Consider the following 22,482-nt stretch of genomic DNA (forward strand, 5'->3'; position numbering starts at 1 on the left):
CCAAGCGGCTTCCCGTCGCGTCCGACTTTGCCTTCCTTCCCTGCCGATTTTTCGCTGCGCTCGACGCTGCGGAATTAGTTTCTGCCCGTTGCTTCCATTCCCTCCGAAATTGCTGCTCGAATCTGCGATTGTTGCGGCCGACGTCAGGCCGAAACGGCTGGCTGGCTTAGTTTCACACTTCATGAGTATGTTCTCGCCGTTTTCAATAATATTTGCTACCTTTACCACTGAAAATACCGAGAATGAATTATCGGGTACTGATTATTGAACGCAGACAAATGACTAGACACCGATGTTGTGTCAGAGCGAGCAGATGTGATCGTTGTCGCTACTTCCGTGGACTACAATTCGTATTGCGTAAGTTTTATCCGCGATATTATCTGAGAAGGGAGGTGGCTTAGCTTCACGCTTCATGCGCGTATATTCTTATCGTTTTCGATAACAATGGAGATTTTCAGCGCCAAAAATGTCGAGTATTAATTATTGAACAGACCAATAAGCAGCCATTGTTGTTGCATGATTGATAGTAAGCGGGTTATGCCTGAATAGCACAGGTGTGTCAAAGACATCCTACAGACGACCCAAAGAATATCTCTGGGACGTCTCCAGGACGTTTTCTCAGCACTTGTACGGGTTTTGAATCACAATTCGTGCAACCCGAGACGTTATTTGAGAAGGGATGGCTTAACTTCACATTTTATGTTTATATTCTTACCGTTCTTAATCGCCACTTTTAGCACGAAAATATGGAAAACATTGAATTATTGAACACGGACAAATGACCGACACTGATATTGTGTTATATTGAACGGATGATGCCTGAATATTGTCGCTACTCCTCGATTCGTATTGCGTAAGCTTTACTCGCGATATCGACGCGATAACGCGGTCGCGAAAGCGACGATATGACAACAGTTCGGCGTATCGATTAATTTTCGTTTGTCGGTCCCGCAGATGTTGTCGATCTCTATTTTGCCCGTTAATACGTAACTAACGAGTGCTCCTTACGATATATCGGCAGATAAGATCGATCGGCGTGCCAATGCGTGTCACCCCCGCGCAAGAGAATTTCTTTCTATACTTTTACCGCGATTGCGCGTCGATCGAGATAACATAATAATCATTTCACGCTGTTGTGCGATATAAAAATTGCTCGGGGACGGGTTGTCTGAACGCGGCCTTACTCATGTGAGCTCCGTGTGAAATCACCGTCGCGGAAGGCGCTCCTCGTCGATAATCGGACTCGAGAACTCGAAGGATCGACGTCCTCGGCGAGTGCGACAATGCGATCTCAAATGCTCGATCGATCGCGTGTGTTTCAGAAAGCAGGAGCTCGCTCTGCGTCGGCTGCGGCGGCCGAATTCACGACCAGTGGATTCTGAGGGTAGCGCCTAATCTCGAGTGGCACGCGGCGTGTTTGAAATGCGCCGAGTGCCAACAGTTCCTGGACGAGAAGTGCACCTGCTTCGTGCGGGACGGCAAAACCTACTGCAAGCGCGATTACGTTAGGTGAGTCACGTCGTGATATTTTCTGGGGAACAGCTTTCCACCAAAAACTTTCCTGTAATGTGTGTGTGTGCGTGCGTGCATGCGTGTACGTGCACACGAGGCGATCGCGCGATTGACGTGTTACGAGGAACAACGAAATTTCGCGATGACGTATAACGTCGAACGAATATCGCGTCATCGTCCAAGGGTCGAGTGTCGTTCCTCGCGACTACGAACGAATTCCTTGAAGAGGCGGAACGAGAGGCTACTCGGCATAAAAAGAGGGAGAGAGAGAGAGAGAGTCCAGCACGAACGCGGTGCAATATGGTAATTAATGCAAAACCGTGCCTCTTGTCAGTGCGCCGCAACATTCCCCGGCGACACGCGATACGCTCTTTCCGATACGCATTTGCGAACGCTCGGATTGGGAGGGAATGAAGCAAAAAGAAGGAAGAAAGGGGGGAGAGAGGGGGGAAGGAGAGAAAAAGAGGAAAAGAAGAGGAAGAGCAGGAAAAACGAAGGCTCGGGAGGGGAAGAGATCGGAGGAAGGAGAGACGGTAGAGAGTCGAGAAAGCCCCGGAGTATTTTTATCCGAGGTATACGACGTGGAAGCGCGGCAACCACACGTCGTATGCACGCCGTATGCCGTCGTCACTGTCACGACGGTTGCGTGCGCTCGCATGAGTGCAAAAAGAGAAAGGGGAGAAAAAAGAGCACACACGAGCGAGACTCGCGGGATTTGAGCCCGCGAGTAACGCGACATCGCGAATTCGCGGCATTGATCGACCGGTGCTCATCATCTCGCTCGACGGTCGAGAAGCACGTCGATATGCGAGGTGGTCGCTTTCAGGCCGGTATTCACGGTCTAATCTTTATATTGAAGATTGTCTCATTTTGGCTGCCCCGTAGTCAATGAAACGATCCAGTATCTTATGACGAACTAAAGACGATCTTAAATATGAGAGATTGGACCGCGCGGGAAAGCAATGTAGTTGTTGCAATTGAATAGAAACCAGATGGAAATCCGGTAACGAAGAAATGTCTCTGTTATGACGACCGAGAATATTCGCAGCTAAATTGGAACCCGGTTGAGAGTGAACCAGGAGCAATTGACCGAGTAGAAATCTCGTACAGAGGAATCTTTCTGTTCCTACAAGCTGGGTTTTTATCTGGTCCCAGGGCGACTGAAAATTCAGTTACACCAATGGAGTTGTTTTTTCGTGCACGTATATCGTTCATAGTTTGCGACGATTTCGTGTAGATGTATTTCGTAGGATGCGGAGGAACTATCGCGTGCCGTTTCGACCGCGGATGCTGCAGGTGAAACCGCGAAAAATGTGGGTGGTTTCAGCGTTGAACCATTACTTCACGGAGTAACGTAGCGTCGAGGATCGAAAAGCTTGACTGGGTTAAGTTTCGATGCGCGAATGAATGCCGAAATCTCGGCCTTTCTGCTTTTTTTCTTTCGAATTAACGAAGCTGACCGAGAGACGCGATGAGTTTTGCTTAATGAACGCATTTTGTTTCTAACGAAAGTATTTACATTGAGAAAGAAATGTAAAATGGTTAATTTCAGTACTCCTTGGCAAACACTTACTAGAAGTAGAAATATAATTGACTATGTACAATATGATATTTCCTTCAGTAGACATTTACTTGTATATGTTAAAACAATTGCGACAAGTATTAAATTCATAATATTGAGAAATATCAGAACTTATTTTTAGAAAACATTTACTGGGCAGAAAAATTGAAATTTAAAACCAACCGATTTTTTCGGTGGAAAATAAGTACTACGTAACTTTAATAAAGATTCTGTTAAATTTAAAATCATTTTACATTTATATTCAGTAATTTATTTACAAATTAAAGTATTATTGCGTTCAAGTAAATATTTACTATAAGCTATTAAAATACACTTCAATCGTTAAAAATATTACTTGACTTAAGAGGCTGAAAAACAGATAATTAAGTTTATCCAGCATTTTATTTCCTGTGTATCGATATTTTCGGAATTTTGTCGGTCCGCTCGTATCAATAGAGGCTGATTATCGTCTGCGACATATTTTTATTGCGTAATTAAGCATACCTGCTTAATATACTCGATCTTGCTAATAAAATAGTTTACGCGCTTATATTGATGGACTACAACACCGGTTATATAAATATATATAATACAGGGCATCCGTTTCGCGTAACATTACATTACTGTTTGATCGGACGGATACGCAACCTCATTCGCGGATTCTTCAGCCTTTTCAGCGTTCACGAACTACCGTTAATGCCGCCGAATAACCCATCGGCACGAATTCGAGTTGGACCAAATATTTTTCTCCGTCGAGGCAGCGGGTTTATTTGCGCTGATCCGCCGAACGTCGAAACGTCGCCGTCCCCGAAGAAGACTGGCGTATCCGGCCGCGGATTCGAGCGACAGCGATGACGGCCGTTTGTTGTTCCTGTCGCTTTCGCTCAAAAGTCCAAATTACCAAAGTAACTCCCTCCTCGCACGTTCTTCTGGGTGTTCCCGCCGGCAGCCATTTCCTCCGTCGGGCGGTCGGCCACTCGCGAAAGTGTGTCCCGATTGTTACGTAAAGAAGAAACAAGGGCGAGAAAAGAAATACGCGATTATACCAATTGTCAAATGTTAAAGTTGATCTGTAACTTGATATTCTAAATTTTTTCCCTCTTGATTCCCGTGACTGTTAAAGCGAGCGTTTTCCGGCCGGGGCTTTTCCGTTCGTATGTATTCGCGCGGCAGATACAGCACGCCGAAAATTGCAAATTATGATTAACAATATTTTTCTATCGGAGCGATACATACACGCGCGATTTATACGTGACGCCGATTGTAAAAAGCTTACATTGATGGCGTCATCGTTCAATTAACTCGTTCGGTTTATGGAAAAAAGAAATACATTGCCCGTTAAAATTCGACAATAACGATGAAATCGAGAGACGCTCTTCGCAATTACGCGACACACGCGGAATTGCCGGCACGCGCGACGCTCCGAAAAGTTTCGGTAAACGCGTGAGCGCAAAGTTTATCGACTTTGAAAAATAAGCGGTGGGGCAACGATAACAATAGAAATGTCCGCCACCAACGCGACCGTCAATTACAGCTCACAGGCGTCCATTAATCCCGCGTTACACCGCCATCAATTTTACTCAAATTACCGCGAATAACGGCGAACTTTTCCAATTTCAGCGATGTGCACTGGATATTTCATTACATCTTGTGCCGCGCGCTCTCTCACTCTCTCTCTATCTATCTATCTCCCTCTGACTCTCGCACAACAGTTTATTTATTGAATTTATTTATGAAAAAACCGGCCTGTGCGTGTATCGCGCACAGAAATAAATATACGATGCGACAATAAAAGTCACTTTGGCCCAATTTATGTTTCTCCACTTTACAATTATCGGATTTAGAACGGAGCTTTTTTATTCTGTCGGCCAAAAATATTTACAACTTCACGAGGCAACGAAATAGAGGATAAATCATGGATGGAACGGATAAATAAAACGGAGGATCTCTAACGTTGCAAATCACGTCACTCAATGATGCGCGATTAATAATACAACGATTAATCCAGCGCGGTGTATTAGATTAATATCGCCGAATCGAAACGACTGATGTATCCAGGGAATAATCAATGGCCGTTTCTCAATGAGATATTTACATCGGCGATTATTTATCGCAAAACGTTGAATTTAGCGCGACGTCGCACCAGGATCCATATAAAAATTAAGCAGCGATCAATTTTTCAATAGACTCTTCTGCGTCAAGGGAAAAGTCGTCGAATGAAGGAATTAACTCTCCTTAAGACGTTCATTGCCAATCACGCGATATCGCGTGATGCGAGTTCTCACCAAACGCCCGATCACGCGTTATCGCCTAATAGATATTTAGAGTACATAAATCCTATGTACATAATAACAAAAGAATATAAATAATATATTAACTTATTTTGAGCACAATAAAAACTAAATAAAAAAATTTTAAAAATACGAAATTCCAATTTTCAGCTTGGCAATGAACGTGTTAAATTCTGCACTTCCTTGACTCTCCTCGGCGTAGGAATGAAACGTTTTTAACTTGGGAGGTATTAATTGGAGAAATGAGGAGCAGGAGGCTGTATATATTTTTCTAAATACGTGTTCCAGGTTGTTCGGTACGAAGTGCGACAAGTGTAGCCAGTGCTTTAGCAAAAACGATTACGTGATGAGGGCGAAAACCAAGATCTATCACGTGGAGTGCTTTCGATGCTGCGCTTGTATGAGGCGGCTCGAGACCGGCGACGAATTCGCTCTGAGGCAGGACGGCCTTTTCTGCCGGCACGATCACGACGTTCTCGAAGGCGGGAAACACTGCACCGGCGCTACCGGTCTACCTGGAAGCGAGAACAACAACAATGCCTCCTTGACGAACAACAATCATCATTTGCATCCGAACGATGGTTCGATGTCAGGTGAGAAAACGATCACGTATTTCTATCTTGATCTCGTCACGAAATCTAATCTCTGCTGATGCGTGCCACCTGAGTCGCCGGAGGATTCTGCAATTAGAACAATTTCACGCCCGTGAACCATTTCTGCCGGTGGCAATCACAGATGCAAAATAGCGATGGAGAAAAGCTCGGAGCGTGAGTCGAAAGCAGAAATCGCTGCGCGTATCGATTCGCTTTGTGAATTGTCGAAATGGAACGTCTAGAATAAAGGGAATTGATTCGTGCATCAATTTCTCCGCCCTCGCCAATGGTGTTTATTAACGAGTCTCAACTTATTATTATTGGTGATGCGTAATTTTTATAGTTAAAATTTAATCATCTATAGTACCGTTGATATAATCAACAGATTGATGCGTCCCCCCTTCCCTCACTTTCTCTCTCTCTCTCTTTCTGATGGTTCATGGGTCACGATATCGTGAAATTAACATTTGTATCGTCTCTAATTATTCCCGCTCAGCTCCGTCAATTATCCTTAATTGAACGTCGCTATCGAGATTTTCTACAATTACGCCCGTGAATACGATCGGCCGTGCTTCCTTCCATGGCGCGTCCAAGTCGGAGATTCGGCTTCTGACGTACGTCGGCGACGTATAGGATATGTCTGTGGATTATCGGGCATAGTCTATTCGTGTACAAAGACCAAATTTACAAAAGGGCGCGCGCTCGAGGGTAAGCTCAAAGGACTCGCCTAACAGCGATGTTGTGTTAGGATCACGACGTATAATTAGGTGTTGATAATTGAAGCCCGTTAAGACCGTAAAGGCTTGACCATCGCCCTCCTGTACGTCAGGATTATGTGGGCTTAATGTCCTGCAGCCTAGTGTAATGCATGTTACGTCTGACCCGGTTGGATTGCTACTGAACAAATTAACCCGAGCCGGAGCTCGGAATTTCGGCGATCCCGAATCTGCGTGTTACCGGATTGCGTGAGGCTGCGTCGATTAATGTCTAGAAAAGAATACCCGCTTGGCAAATAATCGCAATTAATAGCGAATAATCGATATTAATTCTTTCAGTATTTTCGGGTCAGAATGAAACTCAGAAAACAGTTAATATATGTTAATTTGACGAATTCGTAAACATCCGAAATATTATCATAAATTATGCTTCACGTTGTAGTGTCCGCTAAATCGAAGCCGCGAGTCCGCGTAAATAATAAAGGATCTTAGGGATAAAATAGACATGTTACACTTAATATTGATCGAGAAATTCTCGTTTATCAGTGCAAGAGGGTTAGAGGGTAAGAAAAAAACGATCAGTCCGCGTCGATCCTCACAGGCTCCTCCTGAACGTTGTTTTGCGATTAAACATCCGAGGTCCGTATGCGACGTCGAAAATGCGACACCGAGCCTTATGACTTCTTTGACAAATCCTTAGGATAATCATTGATCTCCGAAAAGGAAAAAAGAGCGAATTTCCCAATTAATCTCATGTAATGCGATAATCGTGACGCGAAAGAGAACTCGTGAAGCTCGCTCGTGCGCAACGGTCGGCTACCGTTCGTTCGTACACGCTGCCTCCGCTGTCCTGTTCCCCCTCAAAATGCAGAGGACAAACGTCGGCATAATTAGCCGATATACTAATTCCCGTGCAAATAATTCGTGTGCGGCAGCGCGATGAGCGCGCACGTATGTCCCGTGTTTGTCATTGTGATTCGTCATGGAAATGGTCGCGCGTAAACATCGTTCCTTATGCACAAAATTGTTGGACCACCTCGTGCCGACGGTAGTGACCCGACGTGTCTTTAGAGCTGCTGCGGAGGTGCCAAATGTAACACCACCCTGCCAACTACTGTCGCGCATAACTACGCACGATCTGTTTTCTCTTATTCGTATTTTCTTTATTAGCGCGCTTCATGTCCTGCCGCTGAGACGACGCCCGTCAACGAAACGCGAGCGATACGACCGTGTCGTCGAATCATTAATAATGGGTTATTAATAAGTTCTACAGAGAATCGTGCGTCCTTTTCTCTTTTTCTTTTTTTTTTTTTGAGCGCTTACGCGGAAATCGCGATTCCGTCGCGAGATTCATATTTCACGCGACTTGAACGCTACACAAAAACGTCAGCCGTGTTGATTTCTACGGAAGGATTTCAATTCGTTTGCAGAATTAACATAATTCCCCTCGCCGATTCCTTCGAACTGCACATAAACTTCGTATTTTTTTCCTTCTTTCTTTAATAAGTCCTAATTACGTTTTTATGATTGTCCGACCTTTTTTGTGCTTTGGAAGTAGCAGAAAAAGTCCATTCCTCATTCTTATTACTTGGGTGAGAAGCAATTTCTTGAAAAGAATCACACGAAATTAATTTATATTGTATATTCGCATAAACTTGGAATTCACCAAGTCAAATACGTTTTTAATTTTTCTTCCATGAAGTATTTCGAGTCCGTGATGTATCATCTATACGTGATTGCTTTTCAAAGGTCGAGGATCTCGTACTCCTTCTTATCATTATGCCGCCATGTCAACGCCGGTTTCATTCCCGCTCGACAACCAAGACCATTATTTGGTTAGGACGCAGTGAAATAGTGGGATTTCGTTTGTTCTCCTGTAGCGTACTTTCGTTGGCTCTCAATCTTCCTGCGGACGGATCCACCGGCTTTCGGATGACACGATGTCTAAAGTGATACTCAGGATATTCGGGATAAATGTACCGACAAATGGCTCTTGTAGGATCTATTGTTAGGTAATTCAACTTCTTTGATAACGACGCGGAATGAACAACGCCGTTTTGGATCGCGCGACTTTTACACAAAAAAACACTTTGTTGATAAGATCATCAAGATGCTCATACTATTCTGAACTTTTTTCTAGTAAAAGTTTAAGATAGCTGGTCCGTCAAATCATTTTTTTAAGATTCTTTTCAAAGTTTAGCTGCATATTGATGGAAATATTATCTACACGTCTGTAAAGTCAGAATAGGATTGATCATTCGAAATTTGAGATATTCGCAAATTAAATATGACATTTTTTACGTATCATACGTATTTCTTGAGATTAATATCTTATTTTTAATTTCTTTTAAGTCACATTTAGGATTTTAATGAAAAATACTGAGTTTATGAGTAACTAATATAGAGACATTATACAAATATTTTAGAATTATTGAGCAATATTTTGTTTTGAATATAGCCATAGAAAATTTACAATTTGTGTGTGTGTGTGTGTGTGTGTGTGTGTGTGTGTGTGTGTGTGTGTGTGTGTGTGTGTGTGTGTGTGTGTGTGCATATAAACATATTTAAATATTTATACACCACTTTCTATTATGTGCACACCTCTGTTAGCTCAACTGACTTACAAAGTACTAATAAGAACAATACATTTATCTTAATTTCGTTTAAAATTGATATTTATTACTTCGATAACTAAGTAAAGTTATAGGGAAGTATATTTTTCAGTACATAATAAACTGAAGTATAAGTCCCTTAATAGCCACTAAAAATCCAGCACTCTACGGACCAACTACCTGAACTTGATAAAGACTAGTAGTAAAAGTATCGACAACTAGACGTGACGTTTGTAGTTCAGTCGCCACTAGGGAAAAATCGAGAAATGTGACGGCAATTCTAAAATTGTATAATGCGCATCACTTGAATAAGTACTCGAAACACACACAGAGTGCTTTCAATTTAGTGACCCAAGCATCATTTTGTCTTTGTTCCACATTCAATGAATAACGAAGATAGGATGACGCTCATGTCGGCTTGTGTCACCAAATGGAAAGCACCCAAGTTTCAAATCTTTCTTCTACGCGTTGAAAGAAAAATATTTGATATTTGATAACTGTAATCATCAGCAGTGAAAGAATTATAGCCAGGAGAAGCATCTTTCTCGCAAGCGTGATATTATTACTATTTTTGCAATGAAAACTATAAGAAGTGTATAGCTGAGGTCGAGAAGAATGATAATTTCCCTTAGCGCGAGAGGAGCTTCGTAATTACGAGCCGGGTCGATCAATTGAACGACGCAATAATCTTCCTCGGCGAAAAAAGGATCTTCGAGCAAATAAAGTTTCACGTTGGACGGTAAATCGTGAGCCGCGGCGTTCCGCGCTTGAAACGCTCCGCGCTTTCCAAGGTCGCGCGCCGCGATCGGGGAGTCGCGGATCCGCGTTTGCTCATCGACAATATTGTCTTTTGACTGTTCTCGAGTGCCAGTCCGTACAAGCGGTCGTCGGTATCTTTTACGTCCGCCATGCTGAACCAGTATCCGGATCTCCCATTAGCCGGACTCGACCGTTTTGCAAGACCGGTTGGGAAGATAGTCGCGGGCTGGAATCGTATCGCTCGTTCGCCTCTTCCGTGCCCAAGATGTTCTGCCTCGCGATTTCCTCGCGAATGAGATAAATCCCGGCCGGCGGATAGAACGCCAAGATCCCGCTTTGTAACCAACAACTCCTGCTGCCGGAGATGCTGCGCGGCTTTCCGGGAATCTCTCAGGCCGGCGAAGGGGATCCTGAAATTCTCGAACGAATTCGCATTTTTGCGAGCCCGACGGTTTCTCGACCCTCTCCGATCCTCCCCCAAACGCTGCTCGAGACTCGCGCATTCCCGACGAACGCCGTAAGACTGACGACAATTTGCTTGTCCGGCCGGTTGTCTTCCTGCAAAGGATATTTCTGAGAAAGTTTTCTCGGCTATTCGAGCTTGACTTCCCGGTTGCAACAGTTTTCAGGTTTGCGTTAATCTGTCGGCGACAATATTCCTTCCCTTCTTCAATCTGTCTATCGAATTAGCCGGTCAATTCTTCGAATGTGCGTCGGTTCGCTTAACATGATTCATTTTTATGAACACTATACTGATATAAGTGCAACGCGATGAAGATTCAGATATGATTAACGTTTGAAGATGTGAATTTTGTGCTATTTTTTTTTTTCTTTCGTATCTTAAATTACGCGAACTAAAATATAACTGTGAGAGAAGTACGTTTCAAATGAATCACCCGAGGCCTTATGATGGGGTAATTCGAATTTGTTTACACGTTGTTGAAACGTTGTTTGCATAATTTGTATTTCACGCTTGAAAGATGCGTTTAGTGTAATTTGAAGGCCTGAGGTCGTAAAGGATCGACTGAACCGCCGATGTTTGCGCTTGCAGATTCAGGATCGGAGAGCGGGTCACACAAGGCCGGCGTCGGCGGCGTTCGCGGCTCAGGTGGTCACAAAAGCGGCGGCGGATCCGACGGGAAGCCGACACGAGTGCGCACCGTTCTGAACGAGAAGCAGCTGCACACCTTGAGGACCTGCTACGCCGCGAACCCGCGGCCGGACGCCCTCATGAAGGAGCAGCTCGTCGAAATGACCGGGCTGAGTCCGCGGGTGATCAGGGTATGGTTCCAAAATAAGAGATGCAAAGACAAGAAGAAGACGATCGCCTTGAAGCAGCAGATGCAGGAGAAGGTGAGGATCTGCTCGCGGCTAGAAACGGCGATTAGTACGCGGGTGATGATTCGAGTATCGTTTCTCATTGATGAATATCAAAGGCCAAGTCGGTGAATTAATACTAATTGCAAGTAGGATAAGCACAGGCACGACGAAACATCTGACATTCCGCTGAACGATCTAACGGATCGAAGCGCTTCTCATTACAGGACGGCCGTAAGTTGGGTTTCGGCGGTATGCACGGGATCCCCATGATCGCCAGCAGTCCCGTGAGACACGAGAGTTCCATCGGGGTGGCGGCTCTGGAGGTTCACGCTTATCAGCCGCCGTGGAAAGCGCTTTCGGACTTCGCGCTTCACACCGACTTGGATCGATTAGACACCAACGCGCCGTCTTTCCATAATTTGGTGTCGCAGGTAAATGCGTTGCTGCCACTCTCTTTCTACCGCACATTCAGAGAATTGTAATGATTTTTGGCCCTCAATTATGTCCCTTTTGCAGTTTTAATCACAAAAAGAATAGTGGCAATATGCATGCAAGATTATTATTACACTATAGTAACTATTAGAAAAATGGTTCTACCGACTGAAATTAATTTAAATAAACTATAATTTTTTTTTACTATTATGATTATAGTTACAAATACCAAATATTTTTCTCTCAGCGTATCTGCGTTTCAATTCTTTCTCATTCGCTGAAATTGGAAAGTAATTACTTAATCGGCCTTATCGGTTGAGAAGTAATCTTTGTTTGCTTAACGATGAAAATTGCATTTGCCATTTTTGTAACTTTTTGTATCTCATATAACGCTCTTGAAAGGCAATTAGTTTAGAGCGATAATATACTGAAAAAAATTACCACGTTCAAGTAAATATTTACTAAGGAGTATCGTAATAATAATTTGGATTATGTAAATGCTACTTGAATGTAATACTTTTGTTCTCCCATAATTCTCTCGGGTATCTTTGTGGTTAAAATGGAAAAAAGATATCGTTGTCCCCGAAAATATTTTTCTCTCAGCGGCCACAGGCCGTCTTTCACGATCAAAGGTATAAGCGTACGACTGTCGTTATCACCGTTGCAGATGCACGGATACGATTTGCACGGCGGCCCGCCGCCGCAATTGCCACCACCGGGGATGCTCGGCGGACCGATGAACGATGGTGGTGGTGGACCGTTACCGCCTCCGGGGCCTCATCACCCGGGTAGCGGCGGGCCTGACATGGGCCAACATCCCGACAGCACCGACAGCTACGTGACCTACGTGGAGAGTGACAGTGACTCGTTTCACCACGACACGGGTAGTCCATAGTGTCGTGCGATCTGTGCGCGTCTCGAATGCAAAGCAACACCGTCTTTCGCGTTCGTCGCGATATTCATCGTGGTGTTCTCCGTGACAGCGAGATGCCTGCAACGGCGGATGCAGTGAGAGCCCGGCACGCGCCGGCTTTCGCGACGATAATCAAATGGGAGAACCGCCGACGACCGGTGCTCCGTTTAGAAACGTCGGGGGATTCGAACGATAGTTCGGAAGCCGCGACGATGACGACGCCGGGGAGTAACGTCGTCTTCTCCAACTATTCCGCACTCATACACCGAATAAACGCATTTCCTCTTGAATTTTCTCTGACGAGCACGAGCTTATCTCGTCGAGCATTCGGAGGTTGTTGCAGGAATTTGTGAAAGTGCGTCGGACGGTCGATGGTTTTATCGACTCGGAAAATGCATCAACTCGCAGATATGGAGTCTGACTATTGCCTGGAAGATATGGCGGCAGAATGCGGTGGGTAATGATGGCGGACATTTTGATTGAATATACCGTTTCGTTACTATTAGGAAAAGAAGTGTGGCCAGAAAACCGATGAACTTTCACGAACACCCGATAGAAATTTGAACACGCAGAGTTCACTTTTATTCTGTATCACCGACGTATCTAAAATCACTGACGATGCCCGTCAGATCAGTCTCAAATTAGACATTGGACATTAAAATGAATTTTAAACCTGTCTCGAAAATTGAAGGTCGCTTAATTACATTATGATCTGTGCCGTATGACTAAAAGTCAGCGACGGCTGACATCACGACCGGAGAATGAAAAAGAAACAAAACCTTGAAATTTTTATTCTTTATCCCTGAATTTCGAACTGTATCGTCGAAATTAGACGAGTCCGCAGTTTGCTGTCTTAGTGCGATCTTAATCTCCGATATATCATCTGATCGTTGACTTCAGATCGAGCGTTACCTTATTTTCAATCCCGTCATTCTATTTCTTCAGCGCGTAGCGTCTCACGTTGCGTTATAACGATACGATAAAAATTCACTGCGTTATCCCTGAAGTTATAATACCAGTTTTGCTAAGAGAACTTGCGAATAGCTTGCAAGTACGCATCGTTAACTGCCTGTAAATAAAAGACGAAGAAGTGATTCGATATCCAGACACTGGAAATACATTGTACATAAATTCGCTAATTGCTGTAAATCTGAGCAATGTTAATTAACGGTGTACTCAGGCGCAAGTTGTAGCGTAGAGAACATGAATAGTGGAATATATATTAAATTTACATTAATGATTGCATTATTCCGATTACGTTAAGTTTCACGAAGGCTGAAATACGCTTGCAAAAAATTGCAAATGCCACGTGCTACTTTGTTTAGCCCGTCCTCAGACGAGGAAATTGCTGTTATCTCCATTGATATTCTGCGTTATCTCTTTCGATTTTGTATGTCTAAATGAGAGGCTCTGTGCGATACGCGCGCCTTGATTTGTTAAAATCGGATTATTGGTTATCAAGGAGGCACAAGGGAGCGGTATGTATTTTTTTATCCATTTCGCGAACGTAAGGCAGATAAATTTGCGTACCAAACAAAATTGAAGTTGCCTTGCGAATGGTAGTGCAGCAAGAAAACTTATTAGGGATTTACATGTTATGAATTTCTATAATGTTCAGGAAATCGCACAACTTTCACTGACGTTAAGTTTGTCTGTGTTTCCTCCCACGTCTACTTATCGTTCGTCTTCATTTTTACGAGCACAATCGAGAATTAACAAGAAAAAAAAAGAGATATATATAAAACAAAAATAAAAAAGGAAGAAATATAACTCAGTAAATTTCATTTCTTGTTTTCACGCTTGGCGTGTGATTACATCGTTCGGGGATTTCGGTGTGTTAAAAATGGAGAGGAAATTTATAAGTTCCAAATAAAATACTCGATTGCGAAGCTGTGAACATAAAATTTCACGGAGATGCGTTCTGACAAATTTGCGTATTATAACCATTACGTGTTTAGCGATTTTTCTATCTTACGTGTGTATAAATCGCACGTGTATGCTTTATAAAACACTAACTTGGGGGAACATACTTTATGCCGTCGGTCGAAGAAGGTTATTTGTTAAACGTTTTCACTTGATCCAAAAACGAAATGCGCGAGCGATTCAATTTTCAATGATGCGAATATAACATAATTTTTTTTCTTAAATATTGGGTGCTTTCCAACAAGGAAACATGGAAAGAGACTGTGTCTCACAATTGAACGTAGTGCGTGGGTCGCTTGAGATGGAATACTTTAATTTTCGAAACAGTTAGTTGACGATAATGTATTAGACGTTAGCAAATATTATATATAATGTTTCACGTTTGAATGAAGCAGATTTTAATCACTCCAGAGGCAATTAATAACAATTCATCAGCCTCTATTAGCTAATTACAGAACCTAAGACGTCATTAATCGTATCTGGAGCGACTCGAATCTATTTCAAAAGAAGAAGCTAATAGTTTTATCGTCAATCGTAACTTTTATATATTGCAGTCATCTAAAAATATTTGGCAAAACATGAATGCTGCCAAGCATCGACTACTTTTTTGTTATTACAATGCTGATATATGCTCTGGGCTTATATCTTTTTATAATAAATATAATGTATAGAGAAAAAGGTCAAGACGCACCAAGAATCGCTACAACCCTTCAGTGTATTTAATATTACACGCAAACTTACATAAAAATTACATAAAAATTATTGATAAGTTGGCATAATACTGATGCAAATGTTCGATCCTGCGTCACATTGTGCCACCACATTGTGTCTCTTGTTGGAAGGCATCCGTTACCTTGAGGATCCTACGCACTGTATTTAGATTGCAATTGCTTTTTGCAAACCTCTTTCCGCCTCACACACCCTAAGGTCGTAACGACAAGCATCTTTAGAACGCGCGCGAACGAAGGAGCTACGTCGCATACTTTCAATACCAAAGCGTGCAAGAAAAGCTTAGCGAGATGGGAAGCGCACCCGTATTGTACATAATGCTCTCTTCGGCTAGTTATTAATTAGCTATTCGTTTAGTGGAAGCAGCGATAGACCGCCACCACAGTATGCACGACGTGTGGCTAGCCTTTCTGGGTGTTTGTATAGGACCGTTGTACACCGCTCTCTTGTATGTACATGGTTAAAAAGAACAAAAAAAAAGAAAAGAAGAAAAAGCAGACGAAGAGGATGAATAATACAAGAATCATGTAGATCTAATGTTTCGTAATTCGTTCGAGCATTTTCGAATTTGTATGATATTTCTATACTGGCACACTGTATGTAATAAACTGTCGAACAAAAAAACATCCCAATAAGTCTGAATTGCAAGAGCTAATCATCCATCGATCTCTGTCCTTTCGCCCACTTTATTCACGGGAGTTTAATCGAAGTGAAACATAGTTATTAACACGGGGAAAACAAGTTTTACTGGAACAGCAAATTGTTTGTTAATTCAGTGACAGCAAAAAAAGATTGGTTACGCGGAAAGAATAATTTTGCCGTTGTAGCAAAACGTCGTTGCGACAGCAATAAAATTTAGTTGGTATAACCAAATTATTTTGCTCAACAAGGTTAACCTCATTTATACTATTTATTTTTTCAGAGCAATATCAAATATACTAATTCACGACGATATCGTATCCTGGGTTATAGCTGACGAATGGACATTTGAGGACGCTGCCACAGTTCCTTGCGTTTATGCCACAAGCTATTACGCGCTATATGTGTGTGGAAACATTAAAAAAGGAGAGAAAGTTCTCATTCATTCGGGCAACGGTGGCGTTGGACAAGCAATCTAGCGCTTCATGAAAGATGCGAAATATTTACCACAGTCGGAACTCCCGAGAAACGGCAATTCATTAACCCTTTGCACTCGGATGTCCTCTCTGAGGGGACATCGCAAGTCTAGCGAACCACTCGGATGTCCCCTCTCATCAGAGTTTATTAGTGATTATAGAGGATGAGCTTATGCCGCGGCCATTTTTTGAAAACTGTATGTTTCTTTGGAGTTTTCTATTGAAATGACACAAGAAAGCAAATCAAAATATTATATATATATACTGAGATATATGAAAAAAATATCAGCCGGCATTACGTCAAAGCGGACCGTTTGTAGTGCATTCACGACGGCTAAACAACAAGCTGCACATTACAAATGTTGGAGGAAGAGAACGGGACTGCATTGTCTGCTTACACAGAGAAATACCGGGTGGAAGGCGACAAATAAATTATTTATGTTCAACGTGCACCAACCCGCGATGCACATCGGTGGCTGTTTTACAAGTTACCACACATTAGAAAATTATAAAACATAAAATTTGTATTTTTTTATCAGAAATGTGTTCCTTAATACCTAACGATTCATATAAACCAAGCGGCATGAGGATAAATTACTTGATTCCGAAGATAAACTATTTAACATAACGCGATTCCCATCCGCACGTCTTCCTAAGCAAATGCCGCCGAGTTGCTGGTAGATGGCTCTTGAAATGGCTCCGGGTGCAAAGGGTTAAAAATTTAAAGAAAGTTCCGCAAATCTACGGAAATTCGTGCTACCTCTTCGCTCGTCGTGTTCTCCTGGTATTAGAATGCGAAAATCGTGAAATTGATAATTTTAAAACATGAAGAAAGCGCGGAAAATCTACGGAAATTCATGCTATCTCTTCGTTCGTGTTCTCCTACAAACCGACTACAGTGTTTCGAGTCATTATCTTCTTGCAGTAACCATTTCGTTCTGTCCCCACCAGAAAACCTTTTAGCAGACCTTAATAAATATTTTTGGTAAAATAAGTATTAACTATGTTAATAACTAAATAAATACTTTTTATAAACATCTTTTTATTAGTAGACATAACGCAAAAATTATAATCATACGGTTTTTTCGCTTCTGACATCAGTAAAGTAGAAACATATAGGTCACAGTGAGTGGTCAGGAGTCTTAAGATCACACGAATAACTTATGCAAGTTAGATATAGGCGGAAATGCGTCAGCTACACACACGATATACATACTTATGTACATATGTTTTATTAATTTTCATATACAAATCAAAGTAAGAATGCACTATGTAGAATCCTACTTTAGTTAACTGCACGAAGAAAAATAATTCGTTGGCACAATAAATTTTATGTTGTTACAATGGAATATGTCAATAATTATATGGATAGAAAAATGATTTTTAAGAATACTAATTGCCATTTCCTGGATTTTTTGCTGATTCTACAAATTATTTTGCCACAAGAACAAATTACTAAGTGTAAAAAAAACTCTATTTTGTTTTAACAGCAAATTAACATGTCTTAAAGAAAAATTCACTCTGCAGAATATTTTCTAATTTGGTAACAAAATTATTTCTTCTTTAACTACGACTAATTCACTAATGTGTTATGTTAATTAAATTTTATCGGTATCATAACGAATATGCAGTGGCAAAGATAATTTCGCTACAGCAGTAAAATTATTTTTCTCTGTGTGTAATAAATAATAATAAAATAATTGACGTATGTTGTATTTAAGAATTTTTGTTTCGATGTACAATGAAAAGGAGGCTCCACAAATTTTACGTTTGCACGTTCTTAAAAGCTTTGTCGTTAGCACAATTCATGGATCAATTGATTTGATTATTTTAGTTAACAAATAGAAACTTCCAATTTATTAAACTAATATATTAAAGAAACAATGGTAGCGTTCAGAAAATACGATGGTTGCGTCAACAATGGTTGAGTAATTCATCAGTTAAAATATCTGGGAACTTATTTGGGAACTGGGAACAGGAGTCTTAAGATCATACGAACAATTTACGCAAATTAGGTATAAGTGGAAATGCGTCAGCTAAACACACTTATGTACATATGTTTTATTAATTTTCATATGCAAATCAAGGTAACTTAAAAAATCTGGGAACTTGAGAATTTCTCAAATTACCCGAATATTTACCCAGCACTAATAACTATTAAGTGTAAAAATTAATTCTCAGCCCTTTTTCAATAAATCCAATTGCAGTCATTATCTATATAGTTCTAGATTTGATATATACATTTGATTATTTTAAAGGATGGCAACGTTCCAAATAATACAAATAACACAAACGTCTACAAAATAAAAAATCGATTCGGAGGCAAGTTTTAAACGAGAAACGCAGGAAAGCAAAGCGCAGAAAAAAGAGAACTGCGTATGTTTCAGATAACAAATTCTAATATTCATGTGATATTCATGATAGAATTATCATATTTACAATATTCATTATATACAATAATGTATTATTCGGCCGTTCTATAATGTATGACAATAAAATGAGAGAGACAGAGAGGAAAAAACAGAGAGAGAGAGAGAGAGAGAGAGAAAGCATCATTTATTTAGCACTCTGGGACATATCCCCTCAAGCGCTATATACGCAGCAATACATAATTATTGGTAGTTACATAATTCGAAATTCGTAAAAGGGTACATGTTAATAACGAAAATAACCAGCAAACAAAAAATAATCAAAAAGCTTACCTAGTATGACTAGAAAAATACGCAATATTGTAGAATTAAGTTTTAGTTTTTTTTTATATCCTTCATACCTACCTAAATAGTTAAGACGTGTGAATATTGTAATGTTATAAAAATAACAGTAGCAATATATCGATAAGTTTCGGTAGAGGTCGAGAAAAAACAAGTGCGCAAAACAACGTGAAGAACGTGAACGGCAGCGACAACGAGAAATTAACAAATTGAAACGAGACACGATCGGAAGTGTGTACGATACACTAAACGCTTTTCCTTGATTTTTCGTCGATTCTACGATTTAAGTCAGTTTTCTTTTGAAACCTCTCCTATCCCACTTAAAATATCCACTATAATATTGAAAATTCGCAAAAGAACATAAGGAACAAAATATAATAGCATTAAAAAAGAACGTGTTCTTTAAACCCTTGCCTAAGCCTGACAATAATTATTAATAGTTATTGTTAAAAATCACTTATTAAATTTATTTTATTCTGATATTTTTTTTTTTTGGAACCATGGAACGTATCCCCTATAATCCTATACAAATCCTATACAAATTACCATTCCATATCCACGGTTTCTGTATTCGCGGCAAATTTTATGGAACATATCCCCCGCGAATAAGGAACTTTTACTGTATTGTAAACAAAAGCCAAACGGTGTCGATAATAAGCAAGTCACTCCAGAAATCAGCTCAACCGGCCAGCCCAGGCGACACAAAAAAGGACAAAAGCTCACCAATACAGCAGACCAAACGATCAGCACATGTGCCAAGTCCAGTAAAGAGGCACTAGACAATGCAGCTGAAAACTGACGCCCCGAAGGGCAAAACGCGGCAGTAAACCAGGCCTAAACAGGAGCATAATAAAAAGACGTCCATTCGACTCACCTGCCTCGACTCGACTCCGCGAGCGAGCGAGAGAGAGAGAATGCGTATAAATTGAAGAACATGGAGAAGAGGAAGAGAGAAAAACACAGAATAGCGACACGTACAAATTGTAACGTAGGAAAATTTCTTGCTATGCAAATGCAAATAGAGGTTGGCCGTAAGCGGGGGGAAGAGGTGAGGGAGGAAGTACATTGAAACAGCCACATCGAGGATATTAATATTTATCATACCGCTAAAAAATATTTGCCACTCCATTTCTGTATAAATCTGTTTTATGCGCTTAATTTCCGTTCTAATTCTATTGTGCTATATTTTCTTTATATATATAATGCAAAATTGAATGTATAATTTTGAGTTATTAGACATTATTCTAAAATTTTAAGCTTCCGCGGTGTGGACAAATATTCAATGTGGATTTCGAGTTGGCGCCGCTTATGTAATAAATAATAATAAAATAATTGGCGTATGTTTTATTTAAGAATTTTTGTTTCGATGTACAATGAAAAGGAAGCTCCACAAATTTTACGTTTGCACGTTCTTAAAAGCTTTGTTGTTAGCACAATTCATAAAATTATATGGCTTCTTAAATATAAATTAATTTTTTAAGTAATTCTGCATATAAAAAAATTGAAATAAAATAATAGAGAAGCGCATATTTCACAAGACAATTTATATTTTCTTGTGGTGTTATATATCATAAATGATATATAACATCTTGTATATTTGATGCTCACTTTTATATATTTGATTCCCATTTTTCCTACTATTTTGTGTGTTATTTCAGCGAACTATAAGCGACAATAAAATAAGCTAGAGAGAAAAAGAGAGAGAAAGAGAAAGAGAGAGAACACGAATGTGGATGAGAAACAACAGGAAACGGAAATAGGAAAACAAAGAACATTTGAATAATAAAACAACGATTAGTAATATAACATAAATAACAATTTAATTTGCATTATGTTAATCATGTCGAAATCCATATATAAATGCCCATCGATAAGTTTCGTTAGCATTCACGTTGTAACAGTCTCCAATCAAGCATTCACCTAAGGTTTGTACTTGCTGCTATTAAGAAATGATACCAAATGGATAATTGAAATTGTTATCAAATTTTATTTTAACAAATTGAAAGCTAGAAAAAGAACGACGTATTTTTTCACATTCGTATTTATTACCAATATAAATTTCAAATACATTTCTCAAATGCAAAATTTGTCTGCAAAATAAAATTGCAAGTTCATTTGATGCTCACTTTGACCATTATACTCATCCTGCAGGAAAAATTTGAAAATTCTTCTCCTTCCAGGTTAAATTAATTTATAATTATTTTAGCGAGCCGACAGTATGGAAAGCAGCAAACGGTTCAATACATACATAAGAGTCCCTCCAGAGGAAGAAATTGTGATCTCTGGTATTTCAGGACGGTTTCCCAATTCTGATAATATGAAGCAACTACAAGAAAATCTTATGAACAAAATGGATCTAGGTTCCGATACTAGTCGACGATGGAGTAATGGTACTATACAACCACTATTCGCATAAAAATTCAAAAGAGAAAATATTAATCCTCTGCTGTTTCTTTTAAAAAGTTCAATCGATTATATATTAAGTATGATAAAGTAAATGTCCGGAACTTTAACAGTTCATTACGATATGCCGACTCGATCAGGACTTATTAACCATGAACAGAAGTTCGACGCGCAATTTTTCAACATGACATCTTCTGAAGCGCACGCCACTGATCCTATGTGCAGGATGTTGCTTGAACATACCTACGAAGCGATTATTGATGCCGGTGTAAATCCTAAAGAATTAAGAGGAACAAAAACCGGTGTCTTCATAGGATCATGTTACTCTGCGACAAGAAACATAATTACCTATTACAGGCCTGAAGTAAAATATTTAACGATATTTAAAATATTTAAGGAAGACATTTCGGTCGGTCAAATATTTCATAAACGAAGCATTTTATATGATAATAATTTTACAAATATAAAATATATTTAAACAACTTTCATTTAAACTTTATCGTCGTTATATAAACGGCTATGTAGTGGAAAAATTCGGCCATCCTGGAATTTTTTATATACGCACGCAATACAGAGAGAAAGATACTGGAAAAAAATTTACATGATATCGCATCTTTATTTGCGATTAGGCAGCTGGATACCCAATTGTTGGATGTAGTCAATACTTGTTAGCCAACAGCATTTCTAACTGCTTTGGCCTTGATGGACCATCTTATGCCTTGGATACGGCTTGCAGTTCAAGCCACTACGCCATGGCGGAAGCTTACAGAATGATACGAAGTGGAGAATGCGACGCGGCTATCGTGGGGGGCGCCAACATGTGTCTGCACCCCTACGTATCGTTTCAATTTTTTCAACTCGGTAAAGTTATACTTAAGAATCTGTTTGATCA

At 40.4% G+C, this 22,482-nt stretch overlaps 2 protein-coding genes across 2 annotated transcripts in view; both read left to right on the forward strand.

Annotated features, from left to right (window-relative positions):
- Nucleotides 1–12,736, forward strand: part of LOC106747356 (insulin gene enhancer protein ISL-1) — a 30,604-nt gene extending 17,868 nt beyond the window's left edge. The window contains exons 2-6 of the mRNA XM_014624789.1: nucleotides 1,323–1,509; nucleotides 5,653–5,957; nucleotides 11,096–11,397; nucleotides 11,574–11,795; nucleotides 12,464–12,736. Of these exons, the coding sequence (XP_014480275.1) occupies nucleotides 1,323–1,509; nucleotides 5,653–5,957; nucleotides 11,096–11,397; nucleotides 11,574–11,795; nucleotides 12,464–12,691 (1,244 nt within the window). The 3' untranslated portion in view covers nucleotides 12,692–12,736. The remainder of the gene's footprint in view (nucleotides 1–1,322; nucleotides 1,510–5,652; nucleotides 5,958–11,095; nucleotides 11,398–11,573; nucleotides 11,796–12,463) is intronic.
- Nucleotides 12,737–21,405: 8,669 nt separating this feature from the next.
- On the forward strand, nucleotides 21,406–22,451 carry LOC106747355 (fatty acid synthase-like; the record flags this gene model as incomplete). The annotated part of the gene is made up of 3 exons (XM_014624788.1): nucleotides 21,406–21,577; nucleotides 21,704–21,954; nucleotides 22,220–22,451. Coding segments are annotated over exons 1-3 (655 nt in total), but the record flags the coding sequence as incomplete, so codon positions are not given.
- Nucleotides 22,452–22,482: the final 31 nt, after the last annotated feature.

This window comes from Dinoponera quadriceps, unplaced genomic scaffold (assembly GCF_001313825.1).
Source record: "Dinoponera quadriceps isolate SergipeBrazil2010 unplaced genomic scaffold, ASM131382v1 scaffold1831, whole genome shotgun sequence".
Lineage (NCBI taxonomy): Eukaryota > Metazoa > Arthropoda > Insecta > Hymenoptera > Formicidae > Dinoponera > Dinoponera quadriceps.